The sequence below is a fragment of the Rhipicephalus microplus genome, chromosome 1 (genome assembly GCF_043290135.1).
Source record: "Rhipicephalus microplus isolate Deutch F79 chromosome 1, USDA_Rmic, whole genome shotgun sequence".
NCBI classification, from domain to species: Eukaryota; Metazoa; Arthropoda; class Arachnida; order Ixodida; family Ixodidae; genus Rhipicephalus; species Rhipicephalus microplus.
In genome coordinates, this window is record NC_134700.1 from 235,220,983 (window position 1) to 235,239,588 (window position 18,606).

Consider the following 18,606-nt stretch of genomic DNA (forward strand, 5'->3'; position numbering starts at 1 on the left):
CGGGCTGTCAAAGAATTATCTGCCAGGTGTCCCTGTGATTAGATACACAGGAAGCACGTGTTGAAGAGCCACTCAGCGTGACTATTCAAGAACAGGATCAGTCGACCGCTGACGCTGACGTAAAGAAGCCGGTCGCTGCTCCTCTGCAACGGTAAGTAGTAGCAATAATAGCAATATTAAACATTATTTGGGTTTAACGTTCCAAACCTGCGATATGATTACAGACGCCGCCATAGAGAGCCCCAAAGTTACGAACACCTGGGACTTTTTATCGTGCACCTAAATCTAAATATACGTACCTCCGCCTGAAGTTCGAACCTCAGTAAAGCGCCCTAACCATTTACCACTGTGGCGGGTACTGTGGCGGGCACTGTGGCGGGATGCTGTGGTAAGTTTCTTGCGGAAAGCAGAGTGAATAGGTTTGACGGGTTTAGGCAACATATCAGACGTTTAACTTAACAACGCAGCCCCGCCGCGGTGGTCTATTGGCTAAGGCAGTCGGCTGCTGACCGGCAGGTCGCAGGTTATAATCCTGGCTGCGGCGGCTGTATTTCCGATGGAGGCGGAAATGATGTAGGCCCATGTGCTCAGATTTGGGTGCACGTTAAAGAACCCCAGTTGGGCGAAATTTCCGGAGTCGTCCACTACGGCGTCTCTCATTATCATATGGTGGTTTTGGGACGTTAAACCCCCGATATCAATCAATCAACTTAACAACGCGGCTGCCAAATGCTATACGTGTGCGCGTTTTGAGCAGTTCGTCGACAAACTATACCAAACTGACACAACTTCAGTGTCATGCACATGTTTGAGTAGAAAGCGCGAAAATTCCTTGCGATCTGTTCTCAGTCATCCAAGAAGCTTGCGTGTGTCGAAAACACTCGTCTCAATAGCGTTCCATTTTTTGCTGACAGCAATACGGCGTACGATTAATAGCAGATTGGAATAATGAAACGCAAACAAATAGCGATTACATGCCGGATTTGTGACGTTAAAAGTCGGAGAACGATAGAGTTAGAAGATAGAAACGAAGTTTCCCCGGAGACCTCCCATTGTGTGGTAGGCACTGGAGATTACATACCCAATAATTGATCTATATACTCAAGCGTATATGGACTTTACAGAGAGTGTAAAGGTTCGAGCTCGTCGTCAAAGCCGGTCACAGTGATGAGCCTTACAAAGACTGCCTTGTAGCTCGATTTCTTCTCAACCACATTTTACTTTTATTTTTTTCTTTACAGACTCTAAATGCAAGCTAATGAATAAACATGTCCCTGAAGCCGCTACACCTTTACCCGTACGATTCGAAGCGCGGAAGTTTTTCGGCGCTGTTAAGTTTAGTGTTATTATGTGTGGAGATCTCGCCAGCAGCATGCTCTCCTCGACCGCACATCGTCTTCATCCTGGCGGATGACATGGTAAGCAAAAAATCCGCAATGCACCTTGCATTTCGCGTAGACTTCTCGATGAATCAGTCTACATTGAAGTAAATATCGCTATGAGTAAATAACGCCTCCTAGTGTACCGATTTTGTGTGTGCGTGTATATTCATGTTTTGCTTATAATTTATTTTTGAACTCTCTCTCTTTCAACCCCCTATTCCCCAACCGCAGTGTAGGGTAGCATATCAGATACTAGCATCTGGTTAACCTCCCTGCCTTCCTTTTTTCTCGTTTCTCTATCTCTCTCAACTCTTCCCTTTGACGTGGTATTTATACGAATGCGTCAACCTATTTATATTTAACAGCGAAGTGAATTATTGCGTGCGCCTAAAACGCGTCCCGGTCATTATGGTTATCACATTATTGGTGGAACTCATATAGGTTAGGCAGCCCTGTAACGCAGCTGGCGGGGGACTCGTTCAGGTTCAGGTTTTCTAACCGCTATCCACCTCACGCGCTCATGCTCTGAGCAGTATATTTGACGCCACAATCGGAGAACGTGTATATATATATATATATATATATATATATATATATATATATATATATATATATATATATATATATATATATATATATATATATATATATATATATATATATATATATACAGTGAGTGACGGCAACGTCAACGCCAGTGACAAATTCAGTCGAGAGTGTCCATTGCAATCGCAATAAAAGGATCGACGCCACATTTACTGCGAAATACGAAGTACTTTGCTGCTCAGCTTACAATAACAGTGCCGTGGGGCATGCTGGCAAAAGTGAACTCAATTATGTACACTAGACTATCAGTGCAGTGTTCAATACCAATTTTATATTCTTAATGCCTCCTCTATGAACTCACCTGATCTTTTTTTAGTCTATTTTGATTTGATAAACATAGCCGTGATATATATTTTTGTACTTTTAAGCATGTGAACGTGGTGACGATGCAGCTTAACTGAAATCATGTTTGGCTAAATTTCTGGCTCCAAAGTAAAACGACGGCTGCCGGTTGACTACTGTTCTGGCTACATTGTTTAATTTTGTGGCCCTTTTCTCCTTGGATATTCTGGCAACACTGGCTATCACACACACAGGAAGAGCCATTGCGAAATACAGGTTGTAGCTTTTGAGGTGCCTCGAATGCATCGTAATGTTTTCTTGTGGGACAAGTGGTGGGCGCATAGCTGATATATCATAACTCGTACTATATATCTCGACCATGACGGAACGCTGCAGCGCAGCTTTGAGTATTCATAGTACAACTGCTTAGAAGTAGCTGTAGAACGGCCACTCGCATCATTCATACGCATTGTTTATCGCAAACGTACTTCAATGCCTTCAAATTACAAGGTTTCCTCAATGCCGTCTTTAGCTTTATGATAAGGATGACTTTGCGATACCAGAAATACGAAGAAAGCTAGAACGTTAGCGGGTGTCCTTAAACGGACCACGTAACACCAAGAGGATGACAATTTACGAATTAATGCCGTCAATGTTGTTTCAGTCATGAATAGAAAATCAACTGCTGTGGCAAGAATTCCAACAAGCTCTGCCAAAGCACAGCTCAAAATGTTTCACACAGCATCAATTACAGCTGCTGAACCCGTATAGTCTCTGTCATCACGTCGGGAAACCTCCATCTGGTGGGCTCCAAAGAGAAGGAAAATGTCGCTCTAAATATATGAAGAAGGTTTCTTGTGTGGTTCATTCAAAACACTGCCTTATTGTACACTCTCGAGCACTTCCTATAGCTCATGAAGGAAGTGCTGCCTATGTACAGCATGTTTGGCGTGTTTGTTAACTTCCTTGATATGTTGCTCCTGCTATGAGCGCATGTGGCTTACTATGTACGCTGCGTTCCTGGCTGCTCGTGAGGTCTTTTAGCTTCAACACTATGTCGGAGTACTCGTGCGTTTCCACTGCTGGAGGGCTGTTTTACTGCGTGGAGAATGTGACGACATCCATGTTCATGGTTGAGAACACGAAACTGAACAGGTTCAGTAAGTTTGGTCACGTATTGCAGCATTCACAATGAAACCTACTCATGTTCCAAGTGTTCACTTGAACCTTTTTGTTTAAAGATGGCCGAGATTCTGATGTTCACACTTTAGGGAGCACAGAGACACTTTTTCAGGACGGTCATGAAACGCTGCCAATCGTTAGTTGAGGCTCCTGAGAAGATGTAAGTCAGCCATTACAAGCGCAGCACGTGAGCTAGAATTCAATGGCCGTCGACCTAGAAGCTCAAGGTCGACGGCCATTGGCTGATTGGCGCATCATGAGCTGGGTAGTTACCACGGCCTCCGCAGGGTCTGTCACGTACCCGCACGTGCACTTCGATCTCACTAATAATAGTAAGCCACTCGTTCAAAGAAAACAAAAAGAAAACTGAGTGCTTAAGGTGATGAGAAGCGCTCACAAACGGACGATTCATTTTGCGCCATTGTAACCTCCCCCCTTGCGTAAGCGCAGCTTTCAGCGTGCCTACTGGTTCGAAAACAGAGAATGTGAAGCGTGCAACAATGCTCGTACTTGACGGATTCTAAATATATTTGGTGGCAGTATATTCGTGCAAAAACTTCTTTAATAAAGCCATTGATATACTTAGCAATGGGTTGTGAGGTTACTTTAACGGAATCTTCACCCTATTTTTTTCTATATACAATCGAAAAAGCTTTTTTCTTTTGCTGAAACCTAACGCAAATACATCGACACTGACATTCTACTAAGAACACCAGGGCCGCATGCTATTGGAGGTCTTATGTACGTATCCTGATTGATTTCTTAGCAGCGGGCTCGTCATGTAGGCTCACAAGTGACGCTAGGGACCACTCCCATAAAAACGGGCTTGGAAGCGTGCCCACTTGTGCCTTGAATGGGATTACGTGAAGCGGCTATAGCAACTGGCAAATTCCATGATAAATTTGACAACAAAGAATGTAAATGACGTACGAAACATCTGGTGAGCTGCTAAAATTAGTCCATAATGGAACGCGCTGACCTTGTGATTACGCCAAGATGTCTTAAGCGGTCCCGGAAGATATATTTTGGCAGTAAACCGATGTACAGAAAGCCACATATCTATCTCGGCACATTAGGTAGTTTTGTTATATGATATTTTAGTGAAAACTTTACATGAAGGACCGAGAAGAATATGGTAAAAATGTTTTAAAAATGAAACAATTACCAAGCACAACCAAAAAAAAGAAATGGACAATGAAAACTTGTTCTGACACAATTTTTATTGATAATACCTAATGTTAGGGCATAACGTTCCAAAACCACCATACGAGTATGAGAGACGCCGTAGGGTAGGGTTCAATAAATTTCGACTACCAGGTGTGCTTTAAAGTGCGTGAATGCCATAACCCAGGCCTCAAGCATTTTAGGCTCAATCGAAAATGCGGCCGCCGTGGCCAGGATTCGAGTCCGCGCTGGCACAACTTTTATCACACATGGTTTTAAAGCGATAGCGTTAAAGAACTGGTTTAGCAGAGATTCCGGCGTTGGCGTTGTTGGTTGTGAGCGAAAATTTATCTTTGCGTTACCGAAAAATTGAAAAAGGTGCAAATGAAGTAAATAAAAACTGTGCGTCTCAGTGGGGATCGAACACGGGTGCTTTGCGTGGGAGTCAGGCGTTCTACCACACAGGCACCCCCTTTTTTTTAATGCACGGAATCATCACCGTTATATGTGACCTACGCACAACGTATTTTATCAGAAGTCGAACAAACACCCACAAGTGTCTAGAAGGGGAAGCTACTCCAGAACGGGGTCAGAAGTCTCAACAACTCCGCCCTTGAGCAGCTGCTTCTCGTAAGACGGACCTCGTCAACCGCATAGCGGCTGCGTGGCTGCATAGGTAGTGGGTGCAAAGCAAAGTTCGAAAAGATTCCACACGCTCACACACTTAGTGTTGGAAGTACGCACTATGAACGGAATATCATTATGGCGTTCAGCGCTTATAGGCGAATCTTAGGTTCCCCCAATTTTTTTCCCAATTTTACGACGTAAAATTCGCAACATAAACCAATGTCAGATATATCGTGTTTCGGAACGTGTGACTGAAGATGTCAATGCAAAACAAAGAAGTAAGATATCTTCAAACGCAGCTACAGTCTGAAAAAGTTCCACGCACCGAAATTGTATCGTATACAGCAAAGAATTGGCAGCATTTTTTGTTCACTAATTCTAGACAGTTCCTTATGATGTATGGGGTAACCCACCGCAGAATACTGTGTTGCAAGATAATCTACGCGTTCAGCAACGACTAAAAATGCAGATATGTACGCTCTAGGCACCAACTCTGTGAAAAAAAGCTGTCGTTGGTCTCAAGTGGCATACCATGCGTAACTAGAAATAGCTGCACTCAACATGCGGCAGCTGTCTCGCTAAATATGCACGTGGCAAGGTGGAGATATGCGTTAAGCTCTACTGGGGTGCATCACATAGAAGCGGTATAGCCTGTACGTATTTAGCCGGTGCCGTCATCATCATAATTATTATGCCACATATACATCTATTAACCTTGTGTAGTAAATGATGTTCATTTTTATCGGTTCTTGGCTCACCTATAGCTGAAACCAAGGCTGACTGTCTGAGCTTTCCCTTACCTCGTTTCCCATGCTCTATTTCTTAATTCGTCTTCATATTGTGACGTACACCGAAGCTTCTCAACAAGTGTCTAGCTCAGCTGCAGCAAAGCTCATTGTTGGACAATAGCGATATAAAACCCTGTCCTAGGCGTTCCCCAAAACTTCTTCATAATCCCTGAAGTATATAGAAGCAGAATCTCACTATGAAAGATAAGTTCCATGCATTTCGCATTGACAAAGACCAACCTTTTCTGTTCTTCTTGCCTGAATATGCGTGCTCAACCAGTTACTGCAAAGAAAGAGAAAAAAATCACAGCATATTCACGGAGTGAATGATGATGAGTGGAACGAAGCGTCCGTCAACCTATCCGTGCTTCCGTCCGTCTGTTCGTTTTTGCTTCCGTTCGTCCGCGTGACCATCCATGCGTCCATCCATCCATACGTCTGTCCGTGCGTCCATCCATACGTACGTCCACGTGTACGTTCATCTGTCCGTCCGTCTTCTTGTCTGTCTGTCCATCCGTGCGTGCGTCTATATAGTGAACACTCCAAGTACCACCATCTCGCATCCCCTGTGGCACATACCCGCTCCACGCGTCCATCCGTCCATCCGTACGTCCGCTAGTCTGTCTGTCCGTCCATCCATACATCCATCCGTGCGTCCATCTATAGTAAACACTCCAAGTACCGACATCTCCCACCTCGCATCCTAGCGGCTACGTATGACAACGACGAAGGATGGACAGACACACGCCTTAAAGAGCTTCACCCCTGAAAAACGTTAGTAAATGTTGCAGCTGTAGCGGAAAGGTAGCGCAGGTTTAAAAACTTGCCTTCAGGAACCTGAGAAATAGCCACGCCCTTTTTCTTGCTTTGCAGACAATTTTAACACACATTTTGGTTCGGCGTTGACAACCTAGAGGAAAACATAGGGATGCAGATTTCATCTATTTTACTCTTCAGTTAGAAGCTAACACTTGAACAACTGCAATCGCTCTCTGTCACTCTTGTTCCAGAGAGAAACTTCTGAGTTGTCGCATTTTAATGTTCTATTTTATTTACTCCCTCACTACTATTCGAAGGCTTGTGCAGTGCTTTTTAGCATCACTTGGTAATATTTTGCTGATCCCCGGACTCGTGTATTTGTAAACTTCTGTTGACCACTTATATCCCACAAGTGCGAAATTAAAAAAAAAAACAATAAAGACGTCCTATTTGAGGGGCCGCCGGTTGGCAAACCCTGATCTGTATGTACAAACGCGCAGGGCTGGAACGACGTCAGTTTCCACGGCTCGAACCAGATTCCGACGCCCAACCTCGATGTTCTTGCTTCAGAGGGCATACTTCTGCACTCTTACTACACCATGCATCTGTGCACGCCTTCCAGGGCCGCGCTTCTTACTGGATTGTATCCAATAACAACAGGTAACAACTCGTCATAATTTATTTAAAGAGACATGAAGTGCGTTTCTATGTCACTAGATTGCTTTTAGAAAATGAAGCTAACATTTAACTTAGCTATTCTGCGCAGTAAACATTCCCACTGCAACCTTGAAAATCTGTGTTTATAAACATTTAAACATTTAAACGCCCATTTACATGCGCCTTTCTCAAATATTCTTGTTTAAAATATTACAAGAAAAAGCCACGTGGCAGAAGACAACTCGCCAGGTGCTCCTCAAAAACAGGCACCTGCTGTTTAAGAATATTTATGATGTGTGGTGCAATATATATATATATATATATATATATATACATATATATAGACTTCACGCCGAAAGGTACAGTAAAGCATCGAAGGCACAGTGACACAAAATTTTTAAGACGAGATAATGAGCGAGATAGATCTATGTGAAGACATGCACATTATGAACCGGGATACCAAGGGCTGTAGCCTAGAACACGTCGCGCCCCATGAGCGCAAAGCAGAGCTTTTCGCGACGCCGACATCATCAAAGGGGCAATGTGAACAAAGATACGTCACAATTTTTTGTTGGCTGGTTGCTGGCACGCGCGTCGCCCTGCCACGACCTGCGATTTTCTGCTCCGCGCCAGCGACTTCGCGTGTGCGGGCTCTAAGTGCGGCGGCCGCTCGCGCTCCGCGCCCTTCTCACAGTTTTGCTTGGTCACATGGCCAGCTGTGTTTAGCCTGCCACCGGAACTGCTCCTGCCTATAGCTCGGTGCTCATAGAAACCGACTCTGAGGCTGGGCGGTCTAAACACCTTTCTAAAAATCGGTAGATACCACGTACGTACCACGGGAATCGAAATCATGCGAAGCGTGCAGAGGGAAGGTGACTGTGTTGTAAATAGGGAAACGCCATAAATGACGCTAAATACGTGTACAAATGTTGTACGCATAAACGTATGTTGAACAGTCACACATGTTTTATATAACCATTTGTTAACACTTGCGTAACGATGTCAACAGCAACATTGCAGTTAGCAACATCTGAAGATATAACCTGATATGCAGCGCTTGTGCTCGCGAAGATGGTAGCCCTGGACACTGCTAGGTAAATAAACTTCAGTGGATAGGACTTAAGTACCGATGACGTTAAGCCTGCGTGACGGCTCTATCATGGGAGTATATATGTAATGTTTATAGAATTTGATAGTGAGCATTACAACCACAAATAACGTTTCACTAACTACAATTGACGCCTGAGCCACAAAGTGCCTTTTTTTAAAGCACGATAGATAGATAGATAGATAGATAGATAGATAGATAGATAGATAGATAGATAGATAGATAGATAGATAGATAGATAGATAGATAGATAGATAGATAGATAGATAGATAGATAGATAGATAGATAGATAGATAGATAGATAGACAGACAGATAGATAGATAGATAGATAGATAGATAGATAGATAGATAGATAGATAGATAGATAGATAGATAGATAGATAGATAGATAGATAGATAGATAGATAGATAGATAGATAGATAGATAGATAGATAGATAGATAGATAGATAGAAGTGTTCAAAGTGTCTTCGATTCACTAAGAAATACTTCCCGTTTAAAGGGAGCTGGTATTTTTTCTTCCCACAAATCCCATAAACTAGCTCAATATTCTATAGTTCAAAGTTACATGATCATTGTTTATTTATGAGATTTGAGAACGAAGGTAAACGGGCATTTTTTTTAATGTCACGTCAAAACTTAGTCACGTGAGCCTCAGCGTGATGTCGCGCTATTCAAGGTCTTTACGCGTATTTTGGTGACATTGCTTCATCGAAAATTTCTGAAGCCAGCTATACTTCAAACCTTTGGATCCGTCGGAACCCAATGAGAACAATTCTATGCAACACGCAAGCCCTCGCAGACGCTGCGAAAATTCATAGCGTCCAAGCAAGCTGGCTCATGAGCAGTGTGAACTTCAAGTCTGCGGTGCCATATGTGTCTCCGTATGTCGCAGTTTTTCGTTGACCAAGCGTCTTCATGCGATAAGAACGGTGCTTGAAGTGTCGTGAAATTCTAGTTTATGAATACGAGAATTTTTTTTTTCTTTTTTAGTGACTCTTGAGTCTCGGTGCGACTGAGGGGAGCAAGAACTGTAAGACTCTGTACGTCGCCTGTCATCACCTGTCGTATTCTGTTGTTTCTATAGCTAAAGCCCGCGCGGAAGATTCCTGTTTATTTGAATACCTATGGGGCCGTGATTATGCAACACTACGCAACCAAGCATGACATTGCGGTCAAACTTAATTGTACGGTGTGAGGTCAACAGCATCTCGGGGCCGCAATGCACAGCAGCCTCGCTATAGCAAGCGCCACGCTTGTATGCGCAAGACGTTTAGGCTTCGATAACGGAGATGCACATCAGTTGTCATACGCTGCACTTGCGGATGCATTGCGTCTCGGACGGGGGTCGTTCGCCTTTTGTATGTCACGACGCGAATGACTGTCAGCATTCTAAATACGCTACGCTAAGGTTTACAAGCGCTGAGGCAAAGGTAGTGGAAACCGAATTCAGGAAGTCGTATATGTTATACTTTGATGAATGTTACGTCACTCTGTTTCAACTTCGTTTCTTTTACTTATAATACGTAAGCATTAAGATTGTTTCCTTTATTGATTGATTGATAAAATTTTATTGGCATAAAATAAATACAAATCAATTGCAAGCATCTTGCGCCTTCCATGTGCAGCGTAAGAGTTATCGTGGAAGGAGTGTAATACTGAACGGGCAAGAATACGATAACAGTGGTGCAATAAAAGATTTCACTCATGAGTGATTGAGTTACGGCTACAAGCAAATGTACCACACAGTTGGCTCGGACATGAAATTATCAGAGTATACGGCCATCATAAAAGCGGTAGTTAAACTTGGCTTTTTGTATCCAGTGAAGGATTCTGCGCCCGCATAGATATGCTGGCTGGTTTCGTAATACTCCAATTCGGTGATTCTGTCACAACAGTGGAACCTTAATCGCAAAGTTTACAGATAAAGTTTCATATTCCAGTAAATTGCTATTGATTAGCAATGCCCCGGTAAAGAGTTACTGCTGTGTTTTTTTTTCTTTATTTGAGGCTTCATTACAGTGAAGGTCTCTACAGTAAAGGCCCCAGTAAGAAGCCTCTAACGTGTTATTCTTTAAGGCTTCATCACGGCCTGAAATATGTTATTGTTACGTGAGTTTGTTGCTTATTCCGATAGTACAATAGTGGAGGCAATGACTATGCATTGCGCTTTTTCTTCTTTTCTGAAAGACGTAATGACATGTTGTAATCACCACGTTAATAAGCCGCGTCTTCTGCTGCATCTGTAGGTCGAAAAAAAGTGTAATATCAGTTCATGTGTTCTTCATGATTCGTACTTATGAAATGCTTCTTTTCTTCACGAGATTGTTTTCATTTCTCGCAGGAATGCAGTCAGGTATCATCGCCAGCGCGGAGCCTTGGGGACTTCCACTCAATTTGAAGATTATGCCTGAACATTTCAAAGACTTAGGCTATGAAACACATTTATTGGTAAAGTAAGATCACTCAACAAGTAAGGCTCAGCAGTATAAGTGACAGTGAAAGAAAATGTCGCGATGCAGTTGTGTTTTTGTGCATGTCCGAAGTTTTGAAGATAGCACAATGAACTTGTAACACGCGATTGGTTCTTGCAGTCACCCACTTGGGACAATACTGCAAGACAGCAAAGCAACTACTTACTATAGTCGACTACAACGTTTGAAGGCAGCAGCATTTTCCCCTCAAAGGCGGATCCACACGAGCCTCAACCTATAGGCGCCCACTTCAGGTGACGTCATTAGCCAGACGGTCGGTCATCTTGCTGACGGAGAACATGCTGCCTTAGTTGTTTCCAGCTCAGCGCGCAAACGACCAATCGTTGGCAGAAGTGTGATAAGGTAGCTTAGCGTCTAGCTGCCCTTCTGAATCAGCATTTTGAGCTCGCCAACAATAATGAGGATACAATAGTGTTTCAATGCAGATATGCCAGCATTGAAATGTGTTTTCAAGCCACTTCTCGAATTGAGCATAATGTCTGAGAGACGTTGCTTATCGGCATGTACGATGCGGCATGTGCTATAGCATTTCATTGCACTTTTACCAAAGCACTCGTCACGATACACAAATCTTATTTATACCGACAAATACGCGTTTTAAAAGCGGTTACATTTTTTTTGTGCGGGACTGTTTCTTTAGTCGCGGAGCGAATTGGATGCTTCGCTTCGGTCATCAGGGTGGAACCTCTGCTGTCCTCCGAAGTTGCGTGTAGTGCGTTTAGAAAAAGTGGGTAACGATTTAGAGTACTAGGTACTCTACTATGAAGTTGTACCCGACTATAGCTGAGTTCGAACTTTACTACAACCATCAAACTGGATATGTGCGAACGCTTTGGGTACTCAAATTCCCATTTTAACTTCCCATTTTTGTTAAAAATTAGTTAAAAATCAGTTAACTTCCCATTTTAACTTCCCATTTTTGTTAAAAATTTTTGTTAAAAATCAGTTAAAATGGGAATTTAAATTCCCATTTTAACTTCCCAAATGGGAATTTTGGGAATTCCCAAAATTCCCATTTTTGGGTACTCAATTCCCATTTTTTAAGTGGGATGATAACATTACCACAAAGTTGTGCGTAATTTTTTTTTCACTTGATCGCAAATGTGAAGACATCAGCAGCCAAAGAGCCACATAATGATGACACCTTTTATTAACTGAAGTTTTGGCCACCAAAGGAAGTAACACTCACAATAGAATAATAGCGTATAGCTCGGTCGTTGGCCGCAGAGATCTTCATCGGCCGATGAAACGCACCGGACTTTACGCATGCGTTATCTCTGGTGTTTTTTGTTTAGTTTCAGCATGTACTCAGCTACTCGCACAGCATTCGCAACGTGATTAGAACATTCCAGAACTAACGCCACAACACTCGAGATGATCGCGATATTCCAAGCGCGACATGCACCATTCGATAACACCTGCAAAACTTGTAGCAGATAAAGCTTAGTTACATTGAAAAAAAAGAAAAAAATTGAGACAGATATCAGCTTCACGCCTCCAAGGCTTGTAAAGTATTTATTTATTGATTTACAGATACTGTCGGTCCTCATCAGGACCAAGACAGGAGTGGTAACAATACATCATCCTGCATACAGCAAGCAGTCAACAGAGCAGTAGAATACAGCAATACAGTGACATACGCCCTATTGTTGAAAATATTCGGACACAAGTGCAGAAAACTGATGACGAGTCCCTGCATTTACAATGTTTGCAGGGAGACGATTCCAGTCACGTGCTGTCGAAAGGAAGAATGAGTATTTGTAGCGATTCTTGTGAAATCTATTTTACTTAACGTGCCTACAATGTTTGTTTCGCACTATGCGGGTCTTATATTCATTTATGTAGCGAGACTTATCAACAAGTAGCAGCTCATTAATGATTAAATAGAAAAAAGCTATGTCGTTTCTCCTGCCTCCTGACGTTAAGTATTGGCAGGTTTGCCCTTGCGTAAAGTGGTGTTGCGGCGTCTTGCCGACAGTATCGGGAATAAATAAACCGCAATGCACGTCTTTGAACCTGCTCTAGTTCTGACTCTGAATCTTTCGAATACGGATCCCACACTTCACATGCATATCCTAATATGCATATCACATGCATATCCTAATTTGACTCGTCTAGAGTGGTACCTGGAGCGCCACGAGCTATACCCTCATGCTATGACGGGCTTTCGGCGTGGAAGGTCCGCAATTGATAACGTTATAGACCTGGTCTCATCTGTTCAGCATCAAAAAAGACTGAAACGTTTATCTGCGGCGTTGTTCTTGGACGTGAAAGGTGCGTACGATAACGTATCACATGAAGCCATTCTGGATGTCATGGAAAATGTTGGATTAGGGGGTCGCGTATACCAATGGATCCACAGCTATCTGAAAGGCAGAACTTTCTTTGTACAGACGGAGAATGGCACAACAACGCACTATTGCAACCGTCGAGGTGTGCCTCAAGGCGGCGTTCTTAGCCCCACACTTTTCAATCTAGCGCTACTCGGCCTGGTTGATGCGCTTCCAGAATCTGTCCTTCTATCAATATATGCAGATGACATCTGCATCTGGGCGTCAGGCGTAACACGCCTTCATTTGCGTGCCCGGCTTCAGAGAGCGGCAAAAATAGCGACAAAGTACCTGGAAGAACGGGGACTAGAGCTGTCGTCAGGGAAATGCTCGCTTATAGCATTCACGCATAAGGCTATGAGTCCATATGTTATTAAAATTAATGCACACACGATCAACTACGTGAAGACCCACCGATTCCTCGGAGTCATAGTTGATCGCGACCTCTCCTGGAGCCCTCACATCGCCCACATGAAAACTAAACTCACCATGATCACCCACGTACTGAGGTTCCTTGCTGGAAAAACGTGGGGTGCATCGGTACAAGCAATGCTCCAACTCTACACTGTTCTGTCCCTGGGTTATATGAGATACAGCTTACCTGTGCTTTGCGGGATCCGAAGAACAAACTTGCGCGTCCTCCACTCGATCCAAGCCCAAGCCCTGAGGATATGCCTTGGTCTCCCGAGATGCGCGTCTACAGCAGCGACAGTCATCATTGCGCGTGATTATCCAGTCAACGCATACATCCGCGTAGACGCTTTGAGAATGCACGTAAGACATTTCGCTCGGCTTCCATCTCATCACCTAGCCTCACTTCGAACTTCCAGGCCCCACTCAGCGTTCAGCGCAACTGTAGCTCAGCATTGCGCAGTGCTTCCATTGCACTTCACGCATGCAGCCCAGCCGCCGATACCATTATGGTGCTTACACCCACTCAAAGCCTTTCTCACAATTCCAGGCATCCAAAATAAGAAAAAATCGTCGCATCTAGCCCTGAAACAGGCCACATTACTTTTCCTGCAAGAGAAGCACAACGGACGCCTTCACATTTACACGGATGGCTCGGTGTCTTCAGTAAGCTCTGCAGGGGCAGTGGTTATTCCCGCGAGGAGTATCACAATTAAATTCATGACATCGCATTTGACGTCGTCGACAGCTGCAGAACTTGCAGCCATTCGTGCAGCTCTGGAGTTTATAGTGAAAGAACCTTCGGGAATTTGGTCGATCTTCTCGGACTCGAAGGCATCTCTTCAATGTCTTATATCACCCTTTCGCCATGGACCTAATGAACAGTTAGTAGCTGAAATAAGGCTTCTTCATCACCAAGCAACCGAAAAACAGCACAGCATAGTGTATCAGTGGATACCAGGCCATTGTGGTATATATGGCAATGACCGCGCAGATGAGGCCGCTAGATCTGCACACGATGGTACCCAATACACAGCCATCCCGTTCTCAAGAACCGACGCAGCTACATGACTTCGTTCGCTTGCACATGACCTCACACTGGCACAGTGGAACTCGACAGACTTCACAAACGCGCGCCTGCATAACTTGGATCCCGATCTGCAGCTTCGTCTTCCCCCAAGGATATCTCGAGCTGAGGAGACTCTTCTATGCCGCCTGTGGCTTGGAGTGGCCTTCACGAACGCATACTCTTATCTCATCGGGATGGCCAGCTCTCCTACATGCACTTACTGCAGTTGCGAAGAAACCATCGCGCACCTTCTGTGTGAGTGCACCCATTTCAACGTGCAAAGACAAGAACTCACTGCAGCTCTGGATAGACTAGACAATCGGCCTTTGTCGGAACAAAGGATTCTGGGTCATTGGCCAAGCCCATCCTCAGCCCAGAAGGCTTTGAAAGCTTTGCTGCGCTTTTTGCGGACAACTGGCCTCAGAGACAGACATTAGTGTCTTATACTCTTTGATGTTACCTTTCCTCTGTCGCAATTTTTTTTTGTAATTTCTCCCTCTCTTCGCAACATTTCTTTTTAACATCTATCATTCCCCTCACCCCTTTCCCCAGCACAGGGTAGCCAGCCTGTCTAAGAACTGGCTAACCTCCCTGTCTTTCCGCTTAAACTTTCTTCCTCCTCTTCCTCTTTCTAATATTGGGTGCACGTAAACTTTATGAGCAGTCAATGTCGTGGCTGCAGAGAAGTCAGTTTAAAGACACGTTGACTATAACCTAATCTCTGGTTGGCTTTCCCTACTACTTTTTTAATGTGTGGTGTCCAACTAAGGTCAGATGTGATTAAAATTCCCGAGATATTTGCACTCTGTCACGCGGTGAAGTGGTTCTATTTGTAGAGTATATGTTAATGACAGAGATTCATGTTTGTGTGTGATGGTATTACATGCTGTCTTTCCTGGGTTAAGAGACATCTGCCACATGTCGAACCATTGTTGAACTTTTTCCAAGAAGTTATTTAAGAGTATCTGGTCACTAATATATTTCACCTCTGTATATATGACACAGTCATCTGCGAATAACCTTGCTGTAACTGTTGCTGATTCTTCGATCAGGTCGTTAATTTATACCAGGAACAACACTGAGGTCCAAGAACTGAACCTTGTGGCACCCCTGATCTCACATCACAGACCGCGTATTTATTTTCATGAAGTCTGACGAACTGTCGGCGATCAGTAAGAAAGTCTTCCACCCGTGTGACTAAATCTATGCATCCTAAAATAGCATTTAATTTAATTAACAGTTTTCTATGATTAACCTTATCGAAGGCCTTCTTGAAGTCGAGAAAGATTAGATCTATTTGTCCCTTGTCATCAATAACTTCACTAAAATCGGGAACACTTTCCAGTAAATGTGTTACGGTTGACAAACCGTCACGAAAATCATGTTGATAGTTACTAACAATTTTGTTCTGTGACAAAAACAGCCGAATGTACTTAGAAACATTGTTCTAACACCTTACAGCAGCCTAATGTTAGCGCAATGGGCATATAATTGGCAGTAAACAAGTTGTCGCCATCTTTAGGTACTGGTATGTAGCGGAGCTAGTGGCATCACATTGCTACTTCATTGGTAGAATTTGCTCTGCAGTAGCTATGCCACCATCGGCAAAAAGTCTTCGCGACATTAAGTTGGTGAATCTGCTTCAAGTTTCATTCATAACGTTTGGTTCACCGGTAGAGTAGCAGGGTTCTGCATAATTTATTTGGCACATACTATAGGATCTGGTGAACTTGAGTCCGAACGAGTCCAACTGGATGAAATTTTAGAGTAAGTCCGGCTGAAAAAAACGTTGGTGAGACTAGGTCCCAGTGAGTTCCGAGGACAAAACGAATTTCACGAGTGAGTCTGAGTGAGGTGCACATTTTTAAGCGAAAGCTGTATATATGTTTCGTTAAGCTGTAACGCTTAACGAAAAGCTATTCGTCTCGTGTTTATGGAATGGACTCAATTGGCTGCGTCGGAAGTTACGTCGTTATCTACGTCGTGCCGAAGCGCGCTCACCTTTGGCAGCGTCGTCAGGGACGTCGTTCATCCCGTCGCAGCCGTGCCGCAGAGCTCGCGCGCCACAGTTTCAACGTGAAATTACTACATATGTATAGAGCACGGATCGTATACAAACTCCGGAACACCAGGCAACTTTCGCAGAACAGCACCGACTGCAGAAACGCGAGAGCGTTCGTGTTCGCTGGGCCGATACTGAAGTCCGGGCACAAGTACAGCCAACCAACTTCGTACCGTGGATCCGGCCGCCTTCCAAGCCACGCTAAATCCTGTTTGTCTTTGCCTGCAGCTACTCTTGCGCACTCCTTTAGTAGTGTACCTAAAGAAACCACTTACGTTTAAGATGTTCGTAAGAAGAAAATGCTCGCCAAGAATTTCAACTAATCTCAAGGAGGGGCCCATCATTAGGGAATGACAAAAACATAAGAAAAGAAAGCTCCCTTGATTAAGAATATGGACCTGTGAATACAATAGCTTATTCAGTACGTGTTGTAAGTGCTGCTTGTAAGTGGCCTGGCACCTTCATTAATGAACTAACATTTTCAATTACGGACAATTGTTGCTTATAAGACGTTTTGTGAGCATGGGCCGTGGTACACTACCTTTCTTTATGCGTGAATCGGAGTCTAAACCACTGGTGACATTTTGTCGTCTTCATCTGTGCAGTAATATGAGCCTATAGTGTGTTTTACCCCGTAATCATTAACTTAGAAGATTTTGTAGGCGTGCTGCGTACGCTCACATCACAAATGAGTGCGTTCAACGGAATGCACTTCCTGTCTTTGCAAAGCTGATTTTTGCACTTGCCTTTCTGAAATACATAGCCACATAACCTGCGTGTTTGATAGACCATGTCTCTGCGTGTAGACACTCATGTATGACTTTTATTTTCAATTTCCTTCTTTGCAGTGGCACCTGGGTTTCTTTAAAACCGAGTATACGCCTCTGAAGCGCGGATTCGACACGTTCTACGGCTATTACAACGGACAGGTGGACTACTACGACCACACGTCTGGCTCGGTGAGTGACAATGTGCGCGCACATGCTCGCCGAAACGCAAAACAGGCAGGCTTTCTCATTAAAATATTTAGAAACGCAAGGATGTCAAACTCATGCGCGCGAGCTTATAAAGCAGATGCATCTTATGCTTTCAAGGCAAAAACAAGCAAACAAAGAAATACACAAAAACACACCAAGAAAACGCATGCATCCAGACTCGTTTGTGTGTGCCATTATCGGAAGCCGTGTGAAGGGACGTAGACAGCAGCGCCTACCTATGTAGTTTTCGTATGTTCGGCTCGCTAATTTTTATTGTTTTTTATCATGAAAAAGCATATCTGTAATAAGAAAGAACCTGTTTTTTTCAATTTTTACAGTTATTCAAAACATAACCAACTAGTTAGAGGAGCAAGAATCGACGAAGAAAAAAATGTGGGTGTAGTCTGTAGGAAGAGAGAGCCGAGAACCGATTCTCAGAAGTCTATAGGCATGGGCGTGGTTTAGGGTCGTAAAAATAACTGCGTGTTATCTGCGATGCAAATGATAAACTATAATTGAGGTCGCAGCTTCCATCATGTAGTCAACGAGCGCCAGAACAGGATTCACTTATGAGGCACTCATTCTTTTCTTTTTTTTTTAACCTGGCCTCCCTTTTTTTTTAGCATTTGACATGTTTATTGACCATATGCGTCTAAGCTTATTTTACCGTTACGGGCTTTCTTTTATGTATATCGAAATTCTTGGT

The 18,606-nt window shown here is 43.6% G+C and overlaps 1 protein-coding gene across 1 annotated transcript in view; it reads left to right on the forward strand.

Moving 5' to 3' along the window:
* The window catches only part of LOC119159503 (uncharacterized), a 77,508-nt gene continuing 58,902 nt past the window's right edge, over positions 1 to 18,606 (forward strand). Inside the window, exons 1-5 of the mRNA XM_075868300.1 lie at positions 1 to 151; positions 1,242 to 1,418; positions 7,291 to 7,450; positions 10,901 to 11,007; positions 17,772 to 17,882. Coding sequence (XP_075724415.1) covers positions 1,269 to 1,418; positions 7,291 to 7,450; positions 10,901 to 11,007; positions 17,772 to 17,882 — 528 coding nt within the window. The 5' untranslated portion in view covers positions 1 to 151; positions 1,242 to 1,268. The remainder of the gene's footprint in view (positions 152 to 1,241; positions 1,419 to 7,290; positions 7,451 to 10,900; positions 11,008 to 17,771; positions 17,883 to 18,606) is intronic.